At 57.6% G+C, this 17,243-nt stretch overlaps 9 protein-coding genes across 9 annotated transcripts in view; 6 read left to right on the top strand and 3 right to left on the bottom strand.

Moving 5' to 3' along the window:
- Positions 1-28: 28 nt before the first annotated feature.
- SPRG_15665 (hypothetical protein) lies at positions 29-915 on the top strand (the record flags this gene model as incomplete). The annotated part of the gene is made up of 3 exons (XM_012354698.1): positions 29-441; positions 510-578; positions 631-915. The coding sequence occupies 3 exons, from the start codon at positions 29-31 to the stop codon at positions 785-787; spliced, it is 639 nt and encodes a 212-aa protein (XP_012210088.1). The 3' UTR covers positions 788-915.
- A 1,375-nt stretch (positions 916-2,290) lies between these two features.
- On the top strand, positions 2,291-4,735 carry SPRG_15664 (hypothetical protein; the record flags this gene model as incomplete). Its single annotated transcript, XM_012354697.1, has 3 exons — positions 2,291-3,235; positions 3,290-3,436; positions 4,242-4,735. The coding sequence occupies exons 1-3, from the start codon at positions 2,323-2,325 to the stop codon at positions 4,733-4,735; spliced, it is 1,554 nt and encodes a 517-aa protein (XP_012210087.1). The 5' UTR covers positions 2,291-2,322.
- Positions 4,736-4,810: 75 nt separating this feature from the next.
- On the top strand, positions 4,811-6,322 carry SPRG_15663 (hypothetical protein). Its single transcript, XM_012354696.1, has 5 exons — positions 4,811-5,373; positions 5,428-5,736; positions 5,787-5,929; positions 5,977-6,088; positions 6,134-6,322. Exons 1-5 carry the CDS (start codon positions 4,873-4,875, stop codon positions 6,287-6,289), a joined length of 1,221 nt encoding a protein of 406 aa, XP_012210086.1. The 5' UTR covers positions 4,811-4,872; the 3' UTR covers positions 6,290-6,322.
- SPRG_15662 (hypothetical protein) lies at positions 6,316-7,042 on the bottom strand (the record flags this gene model as incomplete). The annotated part of the gene is made up of 3 exons (XM_012354695.1): positions 6,316-6,683; positions 6,730-6,874; positions 6,926-7,042. The coding sequence occupies 3 exons, from the start codon at positions 7,040-7,042 to the stop codon at positions 6,316-6,318; spliced, it is 630 nt and encodes a 209-aa protein (XP_012210085.1).
- Positions 7,043-7,724: 682 nt separating this feature from the next.
- Positions 7,725-9,363, top strand: SPRG_15661 (hypothetical protein; the record flags this gene model as incomplete). Its single annotated transcript, XM_012354694.1, has 3 exons — positions 7,725-8,600; positions 8,825-8,904; positions 9,207-9,363. The coding sequence occupies 3 exons, from the start codon at positions 7,725-7,727 to the stop codon at positions 9,361-9,363; spliced, it is 1,113 nt and encodes a 370-aa protein (XP_012210084.1).
- Positions 9,364-10,261: 898 nt separating this feature from the next.
- SPRG_15660 (hypothetical protein) lies at positions 10,262-11,250 on the top strand (the record flags this gene model as incomplete). The annotated part of the gene is made up of 1 exon (XM_012354693.1): positions 10,262-11,250. One exon carries the CDS (start codon positions 10,262-10,264, stop codon positions 11,231-11,233), a length of 972 nt encoding a protein of 323 aa, XP_012210083.1. The 3' UTR covers positions 11,234-11,250.
- A 453-nt stretch (positions 11,251-11,703) lies between these two features.
- Positions 11,704-13,498, bottom strand: SPRG_15659 (hypothetical protein). The gene is made up of 4 exons (XM_012354692.1): positions 12,867-13,498; positions 12,582-12,812; positions 12,233-12,529; positions 11,704-12,184 (listed from the first exon to the last, which is right to left on the bottom strand). The coding sequence occupies exons 1-4, from the start codon at positions 13,479-13,481 to the stop codon at positions 11,738-11,740; spliced, it is 1,590 nt and encodes a 529-aa protein (XP_012210082.1). The 5' UTR covers positions 13,482-13,498; the 3' UTR covers positions 11,704-11,737.
- A 1,310-nt stretch (positions 13,499-14,808) lies between these two features.
- SPRG_15658 (hypothetical protein) lies at positions 14,809-15,795 on the top strand (the record flags this gene model as incomplete). Its single annotated transcript, XM_012354691.1, has 1 exon — positions 14,809-15,795. The coding sequence occupies one exon, from the start codon at positions 14,809-14,811 to the stop codon at positions 15,793-15,795; it is 987 nt and encodes a 328-aa protein (XP_012210081.1).
- Positions 15,796-16,215: 420 nt separating this feature from the next.
- Positions 16,216-17,243, bottom strand: part of SPRG_21598 (hypothetical protein) — a gene marked incomplete at both ends in the record, with an annotated part of 1,945 nt that continues 917 nt past the window's right edge. Inside the window, 2 exons of the mRNA XM_012354690.1 lie at positions 16,216-17,168; positions 17,218-17,222. Of these exons, the coding sequence (XP_012210080.1) occupies positions 16,216-17,168; positions 17,218-17,222 (958 nt within the window). The remainder of the gene's footprint in view (positions 17,169-17,217; positions 17,223-17,243) is intronic.

Genomic DNA, 17,243 nt, shown 5'->3' with positions numbered 1-17,243 from the left:
CGCTGGCATTGCCATTCTTGAGTTATCCATGACACGGAACAACCTTCTTTTTTTCTGCTTCGGGTCCGTGGCGGCCGCGGCTTCCGGTCCATGGCGCCTCCTCCCGCGCTCGGACGGCTTTACCGCGGTCCGCCTCGCGGCTACGACGACGCCCGAGTGCTACTCGGTCGACGGCGTCAACTGCACGACCGAAACCAGCATTTGGCTCTGGCCCTCGCAGCTCGCCAGTCCGAACGCGACAAAATCCGTGGGCTGCCCTCTCGACAACGCCGGCCTCTGGGGCAGCGGCGGCTGGTGCGCCACGGCCAATGCCTCGCTGCACAGCGCCGCCGAGAGCAGCAGCAACATGGTCTGCAACACCAGCGGCAACACGATCCTCGCACTGCGCAAGATCGACGACAACACGACCCACTGCCTTCCTTCGTTTGACGAAGCAGAACCGTGCCAGCAGTTTCCATCCGCCGCCTCATGCGAAGCGGCCACGGCGCTTCTGCTGCCATCGGATCCAGGCTGCACGTACTGCGAAACACTCTGTGGAGCGTCGTGCTTGAGCGTGCAGACGGTCGTCGTCACAACGAGTACGTCGAGTGTGTTTCCTTGTCGACTGGAATCTGACGCGGTAGCTTGTAGGCGTCGTGTGGACCGTTGCGAGCGTCGTTGGCGTCTTGTCGTCCATGGTGATTGCCCAACGCTACTACATCTCTGCGTTACGGCCAGCGGTCCGAGCGAGCGTGGATGGAACGATGCGAGCGAGCTTGGACGACACAGTCCTCTCAAGCCGCTGTGACTCGTGCACGTCGCCAAGCGCATTTCGAGAATTCCCGACCCCGTAAGATAATAGTGCGCGATGTTAGGACACTAGGATTTATGTAGGCGACAATAATATTATTTTAATGTGGACAATGTTGCACTCGCATGAAGGGGGTTGTGACGCAGGCGCCGTGTGGCTCGCTCGTCCAAACAGCTTGGATCACCAAGCCGACGCAAGCCATTGAAAACGTTTCAAATTATGACGCACCCACGGGGCACCTTTCCTCCGTACCGAGCTAGATCGAGCAGCCTCGATCCTCATTTCCCCACATTTCTTCTCCCAGAATATTTTCATGTCGAATTCATCTCTAGTAGAAGCTGCACATGCTTCGTCGTGGCAGGCAGTGAGTGACCTCGGCATCGGACCTCCTCTTGGTGCTGTATTGCGCCATCTGAGTGCTAATACTCTATCGACGGTGCCCCGTCCGAGTCCTCACTGCTCCTCGACGCTACGTACCCGTCTTGTTCGAAACGAGTTGGCGACCGCAACGCCGTCGTCGAGTCAAGAATCAAATTGACAATCCCGATGTCAACGCCAATGGGAAAGAGAAGAAAGGGACAACACCACAAGACTCGAACCCCGCGCCTTCTGCATGAGAAGCAGGAGTCCACCATCTGGACAAAAGGCGGTCGACTCATGGCATCCGCATTCTTGACAAATCTCAGCGACGACGCGGAAGAGGCTCGAGGAACATCGGTCGGATGGTGCAATTTGTAGGTCTCGTTGGCGGACGATCTGTCGAGGTGTGTTAAATAGCAATATACAACACGATTAAAAGCCAGCATGCTTATTTGAGACCTGTCGTAGCACACCGCGCTTCGCGAGGCGCACGCGCTGAGCCTGCATCTCGTGCTTGCATAACGCCAAGTGGGCATGGTGCTTTCTGCGCGATGGTCGATGCACGTCATGCCGGCGCGACCAGAATCTTAAAAAGCGCTTTTAAACTTATCACATAACCGTTCGTTGAACGTGGCAGGACGGCCAGACGACGACACGCGAGACGACGCTGCATCGGAACCAACAGATCAGGCGTGGCGGCCTACATGTATATATCACCGCTCTCGCGACGTGCCGATGCGATGTTGGTGCTAATTCCTCGCGGTCAATAAGTCGTCGAAGCCAGCGTTCTGCTATCGAACGAGTAGAGTCGGGGGTGTACCCAATGATACAGACGACACCGGCCGTGGCGCGCGGCCAAAAATTGCTCCCCAACGACCAAGGCGGCGCGTCCCGCGAACTTACGCCTTGCCCAGCATCGGCGAGCGGCATTCCAACCCTGTCTTGCACTCGTCCATTCGCTTACATCGTCTGAATGCGCGCTGAAAGACGCGCAATTCATGCCTCTCGTTGCTAATTCGTTACTGGGTACGCGAATCGCTCGCTGGCGCTGAAACGCGACGCGCAAATATGCATTTTCGCCACCGACCTAGCGTATATAATACGGTTCGAGTGTCCCAGATACAATCTCCAAGTGATAGAAACCCTCGGACAAGCGAAAGGCAAGTTTGAACATGCGTCGACGTCGGGGTGACCCGTCCTCGCCGCTGCCATGGCGCGCGCTCGTCGCCGTGCTGGCGCTGCTGGCGCTGCCCGCGTACGCGCAGGTGACCATCTTCGCGCGGCCGGGCTTCGTCGGCGAGCGCCGCGACCTGCCGCTCGGCGCCAAGAGCGGCGAGGTGCTGCCGGACTGGAACCAGCCCATCTCGTCCGTGGCCGTGCAGGGCGGCTACGAGTTTGTGACGTTTGATGGCCCCCACAGCCAAGGCAACATGGCCATCTGGCGCTACAACACGTCCGTCATGGGCCGCTGGGACCGCAGCGTCGAGTCGTTCCTCGTCCGGACGTCCACCGAGTCGACCGCGCTCTCGGCGGTGACGGCCAACTGGAAGTGCATGGAGCGCGAGCCGCCGACGGCGCCGACGCTCTTCATGCGCGTGGCCATCGTGCCCCAGAGCCACGAGGTCGGGTGCTTCTCGACGGACGCGGTCAACTGCGTTTTCTACAACACGATGGCCGACTGCGCCGCGCGCATCACGTCGGTCGCCACGCTCCGCGCCGCGCTCTGTGGCGCGACCCACATGAGCTTCTGGGGCAGCACGGGCTACGAGCAAAACACGACGTGGTGCTCCGTGGCCAAAGCCATGTTCATCCGCAGCGCGACCTCGACCGGCGACGTGCCCGCGTCGTTTCTTTGGCAGTGCTCGCCGATCAAGAACTCGTGGATCGCCCTCCGCGTGCTGAGCCCGAACCAATGCTACTCGACCGACAGCCGCCTCTGCACCCCGTTCGGAACGCTCGACCAGTGCCAGGCCAGCATCCAGGGCATGGTCGACTTTGCAAGCGACGAGTTTGTCCTCACGTGTCCCTCGATCGCCCAGTGCGTCTTGGATGCCGAGCGACCACGCGAAACGCCGGCCGCGGCAGGTATCCTATCTATCCAATGCGCATCGTGGATAGTATTCTCATGTCTCTGGATAGTCAATTGGCCGTGGATCATTGCCGGCGTCGGTCTCTCGCTGCCGGTTTTTTGCGGCCTCGCGGCGTGGCACATGCTGCGCAAGAAGCCGCTGCCGACCAACAGTCACATATTTGACACCGAGTCGACGCTCTGCTCTAGCTACAACAGTGAGCGCTCGCAAGCAATATAACCCACGACGTTTTAACCACTGCGCCCGTTCGGACTGACATGAAAATGGGGTCGATGCAGTCCGCCACCCTCGCATTTTGAATAGCCAGGATATCATCATCAATATATACCTTTAGTGTACTTGTTTCAATATTGTTTCATCGAAAAGCGATTTTAGTGCCCTATCAAGAATGGAGATGTTGTCTGTCGTTTTGCGGACCTCTCGTTGCTCGTTGTTTCGATCGCAGTACAATCGAAGCTTGCAACAATTCTCGCTACAGTATCAACACACTATAATAGGGCTCTCTATCTTGTTGAGACGAAAGTCGAGGGTCTCAATATCTCTGCGGTAGATCTCTGCGGTGTGGATGGCGGGATGCGCAGGATAACCCTAGCTCACAGCTCTAGCGAGATGGGTGATGGATGGGCCTCTGACTAAGTGAGTGAAGGGTCCGAGGTAAATCCATTCGCGTCTACGCTGTGTCATATAGCGCACTTTGTTGATATTGATAGTCGAATTCCGAGTGTGCCGTAGTAGAAATTGATTCCACTGCGGTAACGTGGCCGTGGGTTGTGGTCTAAACCCGCTCAGCCAATCACAAACAAGTGTGAATTTCACGTGACCAATCACAGGCCATGCAATCCATTGAAATATCCCAAAATGCAACTGGATCTTCGTCAACCAGCCACCGGATGGTCTGTCGCCGCGCGCATTTTGCGGTGGATTTATTCGTCTTGCGACTTTGGTCAGATTGGTCATTATCCAATTTATAAGAAACCATGAGCCAGTGCGTGTTTAACGAGTGCGCCGCGACGGCGCTCCCGGGTCTGCAGCGCTGCCAACAGCACAAAACCGCAGCGTGTGCTCGATTCCCGAGTGCCCCAACCAAGTCTACGCCCGGTATCTCTGCGTTCGCCATGGCGGCAAGCGCGTCTGCGCCATCGCCAACTGCTCGTTCTACGCGCGCGGCGGCCGCTTCTGCGGCAAGCACGGCGGCAACGTCTTGAAGCGCTACTGCCTCGTCGACGGCTGCTCCAAGCAAGCACATGCCAACCAGAAATGCGTGCGCCACGGCGGCGGCCGCTTTTGCAAAGTCGATGGCTGCTCGTACCATTCGCGGGCGGGGGGCTTCTGCCTCAAGCACCAGCCGGCCGAGCCAGCGACAACAACGGAAATGCTCGATCATGCGATCCTGGACAGCATCCTCTTCCACGACGCTGCGCCACCAACGACGCAAGCGAGTGCGACCATCGATCCGTTCGAGATGCGCATCCTCGAAGACCTTCTCAACATCTAACAAACCCGCCTATCCTGCAGCGCGTCTGCTATCCTATTAACCTTATCCAATCTTATTTTCGAATCTTTCTCCAATCATTTCCATCTTTTGCAACAAGTGGGTCGAAATAGATCCATCGGTGGATCCAAAGGTCGTGCATGGTGGACCTTCTAAGCAAGCTCGAAGAGGCCAAGCAGACGGGGCTGCTGCACCTCGTGCAGTTCAACCTGCGCGCCGTGCCGAGTGACCTTTTTCGCCTCAATTTTGCAGCCTTGTACCGCTTGGATCTCGGCTTCAACCACGTCCGCGTCCTCCCCGATGCGATCGGGCAGCTTGCCGCGCTCGAATTTCTTTGGCTCAACGACAACCCGCTGCAGTCAATCCCACCTTCGATCCACAAGTGCGCCAAGCTGCAGGTTCTCGACCTCAATCGCACCGAGCTGCGCGACTTGCCGTGCGAACTTGGCCGCATGCAGCACCTCATCGTCCTCGACCTCGACCGCGTCCCGCTGGCCGCCAAGCTCCTTGCTGCCACGCAGGTCGTCGGCAAGAGCGAGAAGCAGGCGCAAGCCGTTTGCGCGAGCGTGCTACGCTACCTCCACCGCAAGGACATCCGGCGCCAGCAAAAGCAAATTCTGTTTGAAAAACTCAAAGACGGGGTACCCCTCGCCCTTCTGTTGCGTGGACGAATACTGATGATGGCGTGGAAATAGCCGTACCGCGAAAGCGCCGATACGAACGACGGCATGGAGCGCATCCGCCGCCTCATGAAGCGCGCGATCAAAGAGTTTCCGACCGAGGACGACGTCCAGAGTCTGATCCGCAACCTGGAGCGTCTATTTCCACCCAACTTGATCGCGGCCAGCGACCACCCTGCGGCGACGGCGACCGCGATGCGATCGCAGTTTATACAGCTCAAGCAAGACAACCAGAAGAAGAAGCTGGCGGCCGAGCTCGAGCTCAAGATCCGCAATATTTACTTTGATCGAATCGATCCTATGGCCGTGGAACCCATGGTGCTGGTACGAAACTCGAATTTCGTGAATGGAATGATAAGGTCGCGTGCGAATAGTCAATCTACACAGAGATCAAGTCGCTCAAGGACATCAAATTTCTCATTCGGTATGCCACAAGCTTGTTTCCGCCGACCGCTGCCGAAGTGGACGGCGCCGAGCTCCGCGATCGGCTCTTCGCCCTTCAGGACGAAATGGCCCGGTACTTTTTACGGTAATTATCCGAGTTGAAACTCAAGGGTGCTATAGCGAGCGGCAAAATGCCATCGACAAGGTGTTTGTGGCCGTCACGAATATCTACAGCGACGTCGAGCCCGACAAGATCCGCGCGCTCATTGACCAAGTCGTGCCGCTCTTCAAGGTCGCCCTATTCCCCTATTCAGTACTTTTGGCACCGATAAAGTAGAATGTCAAAGACCTCAAGACCTTGGCCGCGGACGCCGCGCTGCACTTTCCGAGCGAATTCCTCAACGCAGTCGCCACCGACGTCAAGCAGAGCTTTGTCCGCAAGGCCCAAGGCGCCACCGATATGGACAAGACCCTTCCAACGACCAAGACGTGATTGCGTACAAGTGGAATACTACTCGTTTAACGCACTCGTGTCGCCCGTCGGTGGTGCAAATGGCGCTGCGCGTCGGCATCGTACTTGGCTTGGAGCCGCAGGCGGGCTTCGTATAGGCTCGAGCCAGGCTGCTGCAAATCCGAATTCGATGGCGGGTAGCGGTAGCGGAAGACGCGCTGCTGGATGGGAGCCAGCACGTACTCGCAGAGAATTGTGACGAGGCCGAGGCCACACACGATGTAGCCGCAGGTTTCAAACGACATGGAATACCACAGCTGCCACCACCAGAGATAGACGCGCGATTGCCACGTCATGGACGGCGGCTTAGAGACTTGGTGTAGCTGGCGATCGTAGTCTCGTCGGCGGTCGTCGTGGGACAATGTTTCGTACGCCGCTAGTCCATCGCCCGCATGAGCCGGATCACAGAAGCGGACGCGTACCGGCGACACGGTAGAACGCTTGCGTGTGCGCGTCGCGCATCGCAGGCGAGAGAGACTTGGTCTTGTCGGGATGGTACTCACGTGACAGCGTCCGATAGGCCGCCGCGATCTCGCTGGCGGATGCTGTTGGAGCGATGCGTAGCACCTAGAGGCAACAGCGCATGACGAGGGACCTTCCGCTGGCGCGAGTGCCCACCTCGTAGTACGTGGCATCGGGCGCATTGCCATGGAGGAGTGCGTGGTAGTAAGGCTCCAGGAGCCCAGTGTGCCAGACGCCGGCGATGGCCGCGAGGACGACCGCGCCGACCGCCATCGTCGCTGCTCGGCCCATCTTCCAAACGGAATGCTGCGATGCCATTGGCCATTCTGTTAAACGCGTTAAATCCGTGAACGCCCCGTATCTTGTTTGAATCCAGTGTTTCAGACAGGATTTATGGATCATGACGTGAGAAATGCGAAATGAGCAGAGCAATGGCAATGGAGCAACGGACATACCGGCAAGACATGTTGATATCTACAGCGCAATTACCTTGTCCACTCATTTGCGTAGAAGATACCGATACCGATGACCCTTGGGCGACAAGGGCACGATATCTCTGCCTCCATCATTCAATTAAAGGTTTGAAGATCATCTGCCTCAAGCGCACGTGTCTCTCCTACGTGAAAGAGACGTATGAGAGAGGTTTTGCTACTCCAACTGTCATCTCAACACTTTTTCGATACCGAGTTAACCATCAAATGGACTGCCTGCAAGCTACCTAGTCGAGAAAGAGATGTGAGAACGGCACTCGTGTCGTCCCAGGGTCCAACTCTACTGTGCGATATTCGACAAACGCAATGATGGTCTTTGATTGTACACCGCAGGTGGAATGGAAGCCACGGTTCGTTTTTAATCTCTTAAAGCTTGTATTGAGAGCAACAATTTCCGCTTTCACACGGAGGTGCAGTCTTCGCATGGTCCAATTCACTTTTCAAAATTTGCCGCGTCCATCGCCATGTCCTCGTCAAAGCCCACTGCACCTTTCTCCTCGTCGGACCAAACGGGTAGCGCCAGGGCTGTGCTCACAAACCCGTCGCTCGTTGGCGCCATCTCGGATTTTACCGCCAGCTGCCTCGACCTGTGTCCGACGCTCTACGACGTGTACGAGACCAAGTGGGGTCCTTGGCACGATCTCGTTACCAGTCTCAGCGGCAAGCACGTCCCCAACGGCTACGTCGACCACGAAGCCAACCTCAACCGCGAGGAGCTCGTCGCGCGCGCCAAGGCCAGTGTCAAGAACCACAAGGCTCTCTACCGGGCGCTCCAAGTGCGCCACAAGTTGGCCGAGATCGTCGCACCCATCACGAAACATCACTACAGGCAGGCCGGCGGTATCATGCAGTTCGACATCTACGATGTACGCCCAATGCTGTTTGCGCCAAGCTGCCGCGTAGATCCGACGTCGACGACGTGGGGCCGCGATGATTTGGTCAAGATTTTCAACAACGACGGAATCGAGTTCCGTGAGAACGGCTCTGGAGTCCCCAACGGCGTTGGGTGGCACTGGTACAACGTGTCCGAGGACGGTGGTTGCGCCTTCTGCGCGACGGCTGGCACTATCGAGATCGACTACGCGCTGCAAGATGAGTATGGGTACGGCGAGCACCACAACGAGATCTCGGACAATTGGCGCGCGTTCATTGCCGCCCACGGTCTGCACATCAATGCATTCCGGTCCTGGCGTGCTTACGCTCACAAGGCACTGGTTCAAAACAGCGACGCGCACCGCGCCTTTTGCAGCGACGTCATCAAACCGCTGCGGACGCATCTCACAGCACATCTGAGTGACGTCAAGTTCATCACGTGCGCTTACTGCGACGACCGCGACCAGGTCACGAGCATGTCGTTGGGTATTTACGCATGTATTAGCTCTAGAATTACTACGGGTATCCAAGTAGTAAGGTACTGCCAAGTAGACTATAACTGATATAATGAGCCATTCGCAGTTTCACAGTACAAATTGTTTATACTTAGACATGCATGGCTTAATCTTTGAGACAAGCGTATGACTACTGGCAGGATCAACCAGGTTAATACTGCGACGACTGCGACCAGGTCACGAGCATGTCGTTTCTCGGTGGCGTGTCGCCCGACGGGTACCTCGTCGGCGTCTTCTTTGGCTTTGTCGATGTGTTGTAAGTGAAGTATATTCCAGTGACTCACATCGCCTTTGCACCTTGTCTTGCAAAACGATTTCTTCCTTGAGTTTTTATTTCGTCTCGGAGCACCTCCATGGTTTTCTCGAAGCGCTCTGCTTGGCCACTGCCGCCGCCGACCAGCCGTTCCTGCAGTGCCAGTGCCGTGTTCAACAACCCGCCGCTGGCCAGCGGACTAGAGGACCAACTACCTCGCCTTTTGCCCGACGCTCTACCACGAAAATATGTTTGAAAAGATTGGGATGAAAGAATGGGATGAGCTACCTCCATTTCCTTCGTAGCACACGCATCACGAACAGCTACATCGACAACCACCTCTACCGCGAAGAGCTCGCCGTCTGCGCCAAGGCGAGCGTCATGGACCACAAGGCCCTCCATCGGGCGAAAGTCGTGCGTCAAAAGCTCGCCGAGATCACTGCGCGCGCGCTGAGGACGTAGAAACGACCATCCGTTGGTCATTTCGACTTTTACAACATCAGTCCTCTGCTGATGGCACCATGCTGCCGCCCGAACCCGACGTCGATGAGCGGGGGCATCGCGCCGATCTTGTAGGCGACAGGTTTTCCATTCCCCATGGCGTCGGGTGGCACTGGTACAACTTGTCGGACGACGATAACTGCGCGTTCTGCACGTCGGCTGTTATTTTGGAGAACAATGGTGACGCGATGGCGGCTGAGCGGGTTGCGCTCGTTGACGCCTACGGTCTGCATCCGAACACGTCCGAGTCGTGGCACAGAGACGAATCGCCAGTGTTTTTTTACATTTGATGGTTTAGCCCGTCAACGCCCAACGTTCGAAGCGTCAACAATGGATCGCTTGTATGGTTGAAATACGAGCTAGTGTCAGGTACAGTGCGTTGCATGCCCTGTTCTGTAGGACAGCACACAGCACCCAAGCGCGGCGACCGAGAATGATCCAAACTACCCCGTTACAAGGGTCCATGGCAATGATCTGCCACGAGTCATAATTGCAAAACCCAGCACGAAGGGATCCTCGCAACGGCCCTCAACCTTACTACTTGTGCCTTGGGTCGCTCGACACTCGGCGCTCGTGCGAAACTGCCACATCCAACACATTGGCCCTCGTCCCAGCCAACTACTGTACCAGACTTTGAGCGACAGGGCGCCGCAACACACGGCCACTCAACGCTCCGACGCGGCGATCTTCTTTTACAAATGCAACGGGCTGTCCAATCACATAGAATTCTACCGTGAAAGCGGCCCAATCAAATGGTGCGCTTGGTTGAAATCTGGTGCGTGCGACCAATCCCAACGGCCGTTGACATCCAAACAGGATCCTTTCTCGTTCACTTTTCAATTTGCCTCGAAGCACTTCAATGGCCTCCTTGAAGCGCGCTGCTTCGCCGCCATCGGCGCCAGCCAAACGTCTCTGTATTGCCAGCGAAGTCTTGACCAACCCGTCGCTGGTCGGCTCCATCACGGACTTTAGCACCGACTGCCTCGCCTTTTGCCCGACGCTCTACGACGTTGACGAGCTCGTCCACGCAGGAAAAAGTTTTCTGGACCGTCTCTGCGGCAAGCATGTCCCCAACGGCTACGTCGACCACGCAGCCAACCTCAGCAAGGACGAGCTCGTCGCGCGCGCCAAGGCCAGCGTCACGAATCCCAAGGCTCTCTACCGGGCGCTCAAAGTGCTCCAGAAGCTCGCCGAGATCGTTGCGCCCATCGACGCGACGTACGGTGGGGCAGCCAGTGGTATGCACGACTTCGATTTCTGCTACATGACCCCGATGCTATTTGCGCCGAGCTGCCGCGTAGATCCGACGTCGACGACGTGGGGTCGCGACGATTTGGTCAAGATTTTCGACGACGACAGCCTTGCGCTGTCGGAGGGGCGTGGCGTGCCCGACGGCTTCGGGTGGCACTGGTACAACTTGTCGGAGGACGGTACCTGTGCCTTCTGCGCGACGGCCGGGACGGTTCAGGAGAGCGCCGAGCTGCAATACGAAAGCGATTCGAGCCCTGCCTCCGACACGTGGCGCGCTGTAGTCGAGGCCAACGGTCTGCACCCGTACATCTTGCGGGGCTGGCGCAGCTACGCCTATCACGCGCTCTTGTTCAACCGCGACACCCACCGCGACTTTTGCCGCAACGTCGTCCAGCCGCTTCGCGCTCACCTTCGCGCGCATCTGCGTGACGTCAAGATCGTCAGGTGCTTCAACGCCTCGCCTCGAGAGGCCGCGACGATTCTTGGTGGCATCTCAACCGACGGCTACCTCGTCGGCCTTTGGTTTGGCGCGTTTGATTACAACGTGTACCGATATTGTGCGTATATGCAAGAAATCTAATGTATTTTCGAGTCGACGGCAGCTCTTGAGAGGTGTGCGAAGTCATTCTTCCAAGGACCATGCACGCCGGTGCGACGACACCCTTTCGATGCACATACTTCGCCAGGATTTGAACTCCGTCTCACCCAGCGCATGCGCTCGTTCCTGAATTGCTAGGTCGACAGAGTCCGCCGCGGTGACTGCGTCGGTGCTACGATCGCCACCAGCAAAGATATGTCCGGAAATATCTTTTTCTATCCGGATAAATGACGTGGCAGCACGAACGGGCGTTTTTACGCCAGCCCTCTCCATGGACTATCGTCTACATACCGGTGCCAGGTATGGAAGGCCATTCGTCTTTCGATGACCCGGACGACTAATCTCGAAGGCAGTCTCACCGATAGCGGCCATGTCCCTCTTCTAGTCCTTCCAGCGGTACACGAGTCCAGCAAGCGACGCAACCCTTGCCTGTCGTTCGCCATAACAGCAAAGGAGGTATATTTGTAATACTATGATCTATCAACGCTAATGCTTGGTCGAGCGCTGCAGTGCAACAACCGCGACCGCACCAACCGCAATGACTAGCGCCGCCTTGAGGGCGTTCGACTCGGGGAGGAGGTAGCTCGCCGCGCCAAAGACGCAGCACGGCATTTGCTTCTTGGCCACCGGCACCGTCTCGCGGACGAGCGCCTGGACCGCGGCGACGCTGTTCTCGGTCACGTGGCTCTTCTGCGGAAGCGACTCGAGCGCCTTGAGGATCGGGTGCTGCGGCAGCGCCACGGGCGTCGAGAAGGCCGACTGCACCGTCGGCATAAACTTGCCATAGTGCGCGGTCGCCAGCACGACCACCGTCACGTCCGGGTCGGCCATGTCGCGGAGGTAGGCGTCACCGGCGGCGACACCGATCGCCGAGTGCGGGTCGAGCACATAGTTGTGCGCGTCGTGGTACGTCTGGATGGTCTGCAGCACCTCCTAGAAGCCTTGCATGAGGACAAATAAGACCCATAAGACGTCGCGTACCGGCTCGAGAACGCTGTACGACGCCATTTCGTGCTTGGCCTTGGCGAGGAGCGGGCCCTCGACCGTGAGCTTGCCCGTCGCTTCAAAGGTGCTCATCCACTGGTGGAGGACCGCGGCGTCGTCGCCGCAGAGCGAAAAGAGGTATCGCTCAAAGTTGCTCGAGACGCAAATGTCCATGGACGGCGAGATCGTGTGCGAGACGCCCGACCGGTGGTACGCGCCGGTGGAGAAGAAGCGGTGGAGGATGTCATTGTCGTTCGTCGCGACGATGAGCTTTTGCATCGGAAGACCGAGTTTCTACGCACATTCGCCGTCAGAGAAGGCGTTAATACAAGGTGCGGAGGTCTACCATAGCGTAAAAGCCGGCGAGGATGTCGCCAAAGTTGCCCGTGGGCACCGAGAACGCCACCTTCTTCTGCGCCTCGGGCGATAGGCGAAAGTACGCGTAAAAGTAGTAGACAATCTGTGCGAGGATGCGCGCCCAGTTGATCGAGTTGACGGCGCCGAGCGAGTAGGCGGCCTTGAACTCGGCGTCGGCAAAGCAGTCCTTGACGATCGCCTGGCAGTCGTCAAAGGTACCCTAGATACCACGCTGCATGAGCCTAATGCGTCGCACAAGAGCGGAAAAGCGCACCTTGACGGCGAGGTTGTGGATGTTCTCGTCGAGGATGCACGCCATCTGCTGCTCCTGGATCGCCGAGACGCGGCCGTGCGGGTACATGATGAAGACCTCGACGTTCTTCTTGTTGCGGAGGCCGTAGATGGCCGCACTGCCCGTGTCGCCCGACGTAGCGCCGACGACCGTGATGCGGTGCGTCTTGCCCGACGTCTCGTTGCGGTTCTTGCGCTCCAAAAAGTACTCAAAGAGGTGGCCGAGGAACTGGAGCGCCACGTCCTTGAAGGCGAACGTCGGGCCGTGGAAGAGCTCGAGCATGTACAGCTGGTCCTTGACCTGCACGATAGGCGCGATCGTTGGGTCGCGGAAGTTGGTCTCCGAGCACGTGTACGCCTTGGCGACGAGCTCCGTCAAGTCGGCGCGCGGGATCTCGGCGTCGTCGATGAAGAGGCTCATGACCTCGACGGCGAGCTCTTCGTACGAGAGCTTGGCCCACGCCTCGAGCGCGCCTTCAGGCAGCTGCGGGATGCTCTCGGGCACGAAGAGACCGCGGTCGGCCGCGAGGCCGCTAAGAACTGCCTCCTCGAACGAGAAGCCGCGGACGCCACCACGCGTGCTCTGGTACTTGGTCATGCTGGTGAGGATATAGGAAAATGAGCAAACGGGTGTGGGACCATATACAATGCAATGTTTTATTGTATCTACATGTTTGTATGCAACCATTAGATTTACAAAAGAATCGGCCAGCCAGCAGCCATGGGACATCAGAATTTTATTCTGGCTGCGATGACGGGATACCGCCGCCGACGATCCTAAAGCGACGGCACCAGCTGCACAGATGCGTACGGCGGGAGGCGATGGCGGGCGATGAAGCGCAGGCAACCGACCCTTGGGCCGGCGCACAGCCGGCGGCTGGAAGGGCGAGGAAGGGCACAACGATAACCGCCGAAGGGATCTTCCACGGACGCCATCCAAGAGCGCTGATTGCCCAAACTGCGAAAAACAAGATCCATGCGCTTACGGTATCCGGTTGGCACCACGTGTCGCGTCTCGCTTGAACTTGGTCATTCTGCTTTCGACTGGCGAGGAGCGCTCGAAGGAAGGTGCCAGAGGTTCGGTAGAGGTTGTGGGGCATGTGGCATACAGCTACTTGGAGATGACCGGAATCGATTGCTTTTATCACATGGGAAGACCTGCGCATCTGAGGGCACAAGGCCAGGGCACTGGGGCTCGATTCATTATTTTGAGTAGCCAGGCGATGCAGCGAACAAGGATTGGCCAGCGCGCCGAGCTTGGACGACAGCGGTTGCTCGATGATCGTGGTGGACGATGTGTTCTGCGTACCGAGGAGCGTTTGATCGGACCGCGACTGGGCGTTGTTGGCCGGTCGTACATTCAGTGTCGAGTGGTCGTGGTGTGCTCTTACGGCCAGCGACGAGCGAGTGGTGGTCTTTTTACAGAGTGATGGACCGTAGGGACGTTGAGGTGTTGCCAGCGCGCTCCAAGAGCACGACGAACGATCAGCTTTGGCGTGAGTCCTTGCTTGTGCTGAATCGAAAAGGTACAAGCGCATCTGGTTGCGAGAGAGCTCGAGGGATGCTTATGCATATGGTGGAGGCAGCAACCCAGCAGCTCGACCTTCAGCAAGGTGCGCTGGTTTATTGCTGTACTAGTATTCGAGATCGCTGTCCCCAGGTACAACTCTCACGATTCGTCATCCCCTGCGGTTGGCTACTCTCAGACCGCCGTTCCATCCGCTTCCTGTTAAATGGCGATGAAAAGCGCAGCTCTCATCAAAGCAAGGTCAAAAATCCATTGGGTCAATCCGAAACTAAAAGGTGGACGCATCGGTTATAATACCCGCTGTCGCAACGATCCGGCGCTCAAAACGTGCAGCTGCAAAGCGCACCGAAATAGAAAGTCCTTGGATATTCCCCTCAATTTTCATTTTCGCCTCAGCATGACCTCTACCAAGCGCGCTGCCCCAGCTTCGCCGTCGTCGCTAGGCAAGCGTCCGTGCAGTGCCAGCACTGTCCTTACGAACCCGTCGCTCATCGGTGCCATCACCGACTATAGCACCAACTGTCTCGCTTTGTGCCCGACGCTCTACGACATATTCGATCTCTCGAACGTTGCGAGCTGCTCTTTCCAAGAGGATGAGGCAGCGTTCAACCGCCTCAGTGGCAAGCACGTCACGAACGGCTATGTCGACCACGAAGAGGACCTCAGCAAGGACGAGCTCGTGGCGCGCGCGAAAGCCAGTGTCGCGGACCCCAAGGCCCTTTACCGAGCGCTGGAAGTGCACCAAAAGCTTGCCGAAATCATCGCCCCGATCACAACGACGTACTCGCTGCCGGCGGGCGGCATCCAGCAATTCGCTCTTTTCGGTGAGCGCCCGATGCTGTTTGCGCCGAGCTGCCGCGTGGACCCGACGTTGACGACGTGGGGCCGCGACGACTTGGTCCAGATTTTCAACAACAACGAAATTGAGTTTCGCGACAACGGCTTTGGCGTGCCCCATGGCGTGGGATGGCACTGGTCCAACGTGTCCGATGACGGCGAGTGTGCGTTCTGCTCGGCGGCTGGTATTGTCGAGGAGAACGAAGAATTGGAACGCGATGGTGGCTACGGCGAAGAGGACAACGAGATCCCGGACGTGTGGCACGCATTCATCGCCGCCCACGGACTGCACGTCAACGCGTTCCGGTCTTGGCGCAACTACGCCTACAATGCGCTCGTCGCCAACAGCGAGGCCCACCGCTCCTTTTGCAGCAACGTCATTCAGCCGTTGCAAGCGCACCTTCGCGCGCATTTGAGTGACGTCAAGATCGTCACGTGCGACTACCGTGACGGCGGCGGCCAGATTGTGAGCTCGTCTTTCGTAGGCGGGCTGACCGCCGACGGCTACCTCGTCGGCGTCTTTTTTGGGTTTGAAGATGTCTTGTGAATGAACGCGATGTGGTTATGTGTCGTCGGTATATTTTGGCGCAACTCGATCGACACCGTAGCACCAATACCACGGACGAAAGAAGGTGATTTTACGCCCTGTAGATGTCGAATCAAACTTTGCAGAAAGAACGAGAGTCGGTCCTCGTCCCAATGCGCCAGTAGAGGTCCATTTCTGTCAACTTGACAGAAATTGACTAAATTGACTCGCCAGGCTGTGCTGCTCTTCGCAAAGCAAGTCGTCTTCGCTCAAAAAGACTACCGGTAGGTGGCTCGAGTAGCCACCGGTAGCTATCGACGGCACGCCACTCTCAACGAGTACACCTAACTCTTTCCAGGACGGACGTCCATCGAAACACTTGGAAGATTTCAATGCAAACTTGGTTGGATTACATACACGACACGAGGACAAAGGGCGATCTTACGGCGTCATGGCATACGACACCTGGACGGGCGCGCTGCCGCCGCAGAGCGTGACGATGATCTGCGTGAGGACCGAGAAGCCCTCACCGGTCATGAGGCCCGCGGCGAGGATGTACTGCGTCTTCTCGAACGAGTCTTCGTCCTTGGACTTCCAGTACGCGATGATACCGGCCATGATCATGCCTTCGAGGCCGAAGCTGGCGGGCACAATCATACCGATCGAGACGGCCATCGGGAGCGGGCAGTGGTTGGCGATGACGTTGAGCACCTTGTTCTTGGACTCGGAAAAGTTGTCAATGTACAAATTGAACACGATCGTGTAGACGACGCCGACGAGCATGAAGTAGCCGCAGTACGTGGGCAGGCCCGAGAGACCGACGGTGGCCGTAATGGCCATGACGCGGTATACCTCGCCGAACGGCGCCTTGAGGAGCGGGCCGGGCAGCGTGTACGCATCGTTCATGAGCACCCAGACGGTCGGGACGACGAGGCACGACATGCACGCGCCAAAGATCTGGGCGATGATCATCGACTTGGCCGACGCGCCGACGAGGTAGCCGGTCTTGAAGTCCTGCATGAGGTCGGCGGCCTGCGAGCAACCCACGATGACCATCTGGCACAAAATGAGCGACGCAATGATCGACTTGTCGTTGCCGTCGGTCCACGAGCCAATGACAAAGAGAATGAGCTTGCCGACGGCGCTCGAGACGTTCCAGTCGGTCATACCCGTGCCCTGGACGATGCCGATGGCGAAGATCGGGATGAGGAGGCAGCACACGAGCACCTTGTACCACTTGACGGTCTCAAACATGAGCGAGATGACGACGACGGAAACGGTAGCAAAGACGACGAGGCCACCGACCCACGACCACGTCGGGATGTGCGCCGACTCGAAGATCTTGTCGAGGTACGCCTGGCGCTGGGCCTTGGAGAGCACGTCGTTGTCGTTTCCTTGTCGTCGGCCTCGGAAAGCGTCTTGGGCTCGTCCTTCTTGGCCGACCACGACTTGCCGATGATGATGCCCAT

This window comes from Saprolegnia parasitica, assembly GCF_000151545.1.
Source record: "Saprolegnia parasitica CBS 223.65 unplaced genomic scaffold supercont2.176, whole genome shotgun sequence".
NCBI lineage: Eukaryota > Oomycota > Saprolegniomycetes > Saprolegniales > Saprolegniaceae > Saprolegnia > Saprolegnia parasitica.
The sequence above is the reverse complement of the archived record's forward strand: the minus strand, read 5'-3'. Positions and strand labels throughout refer to the sequence as shown.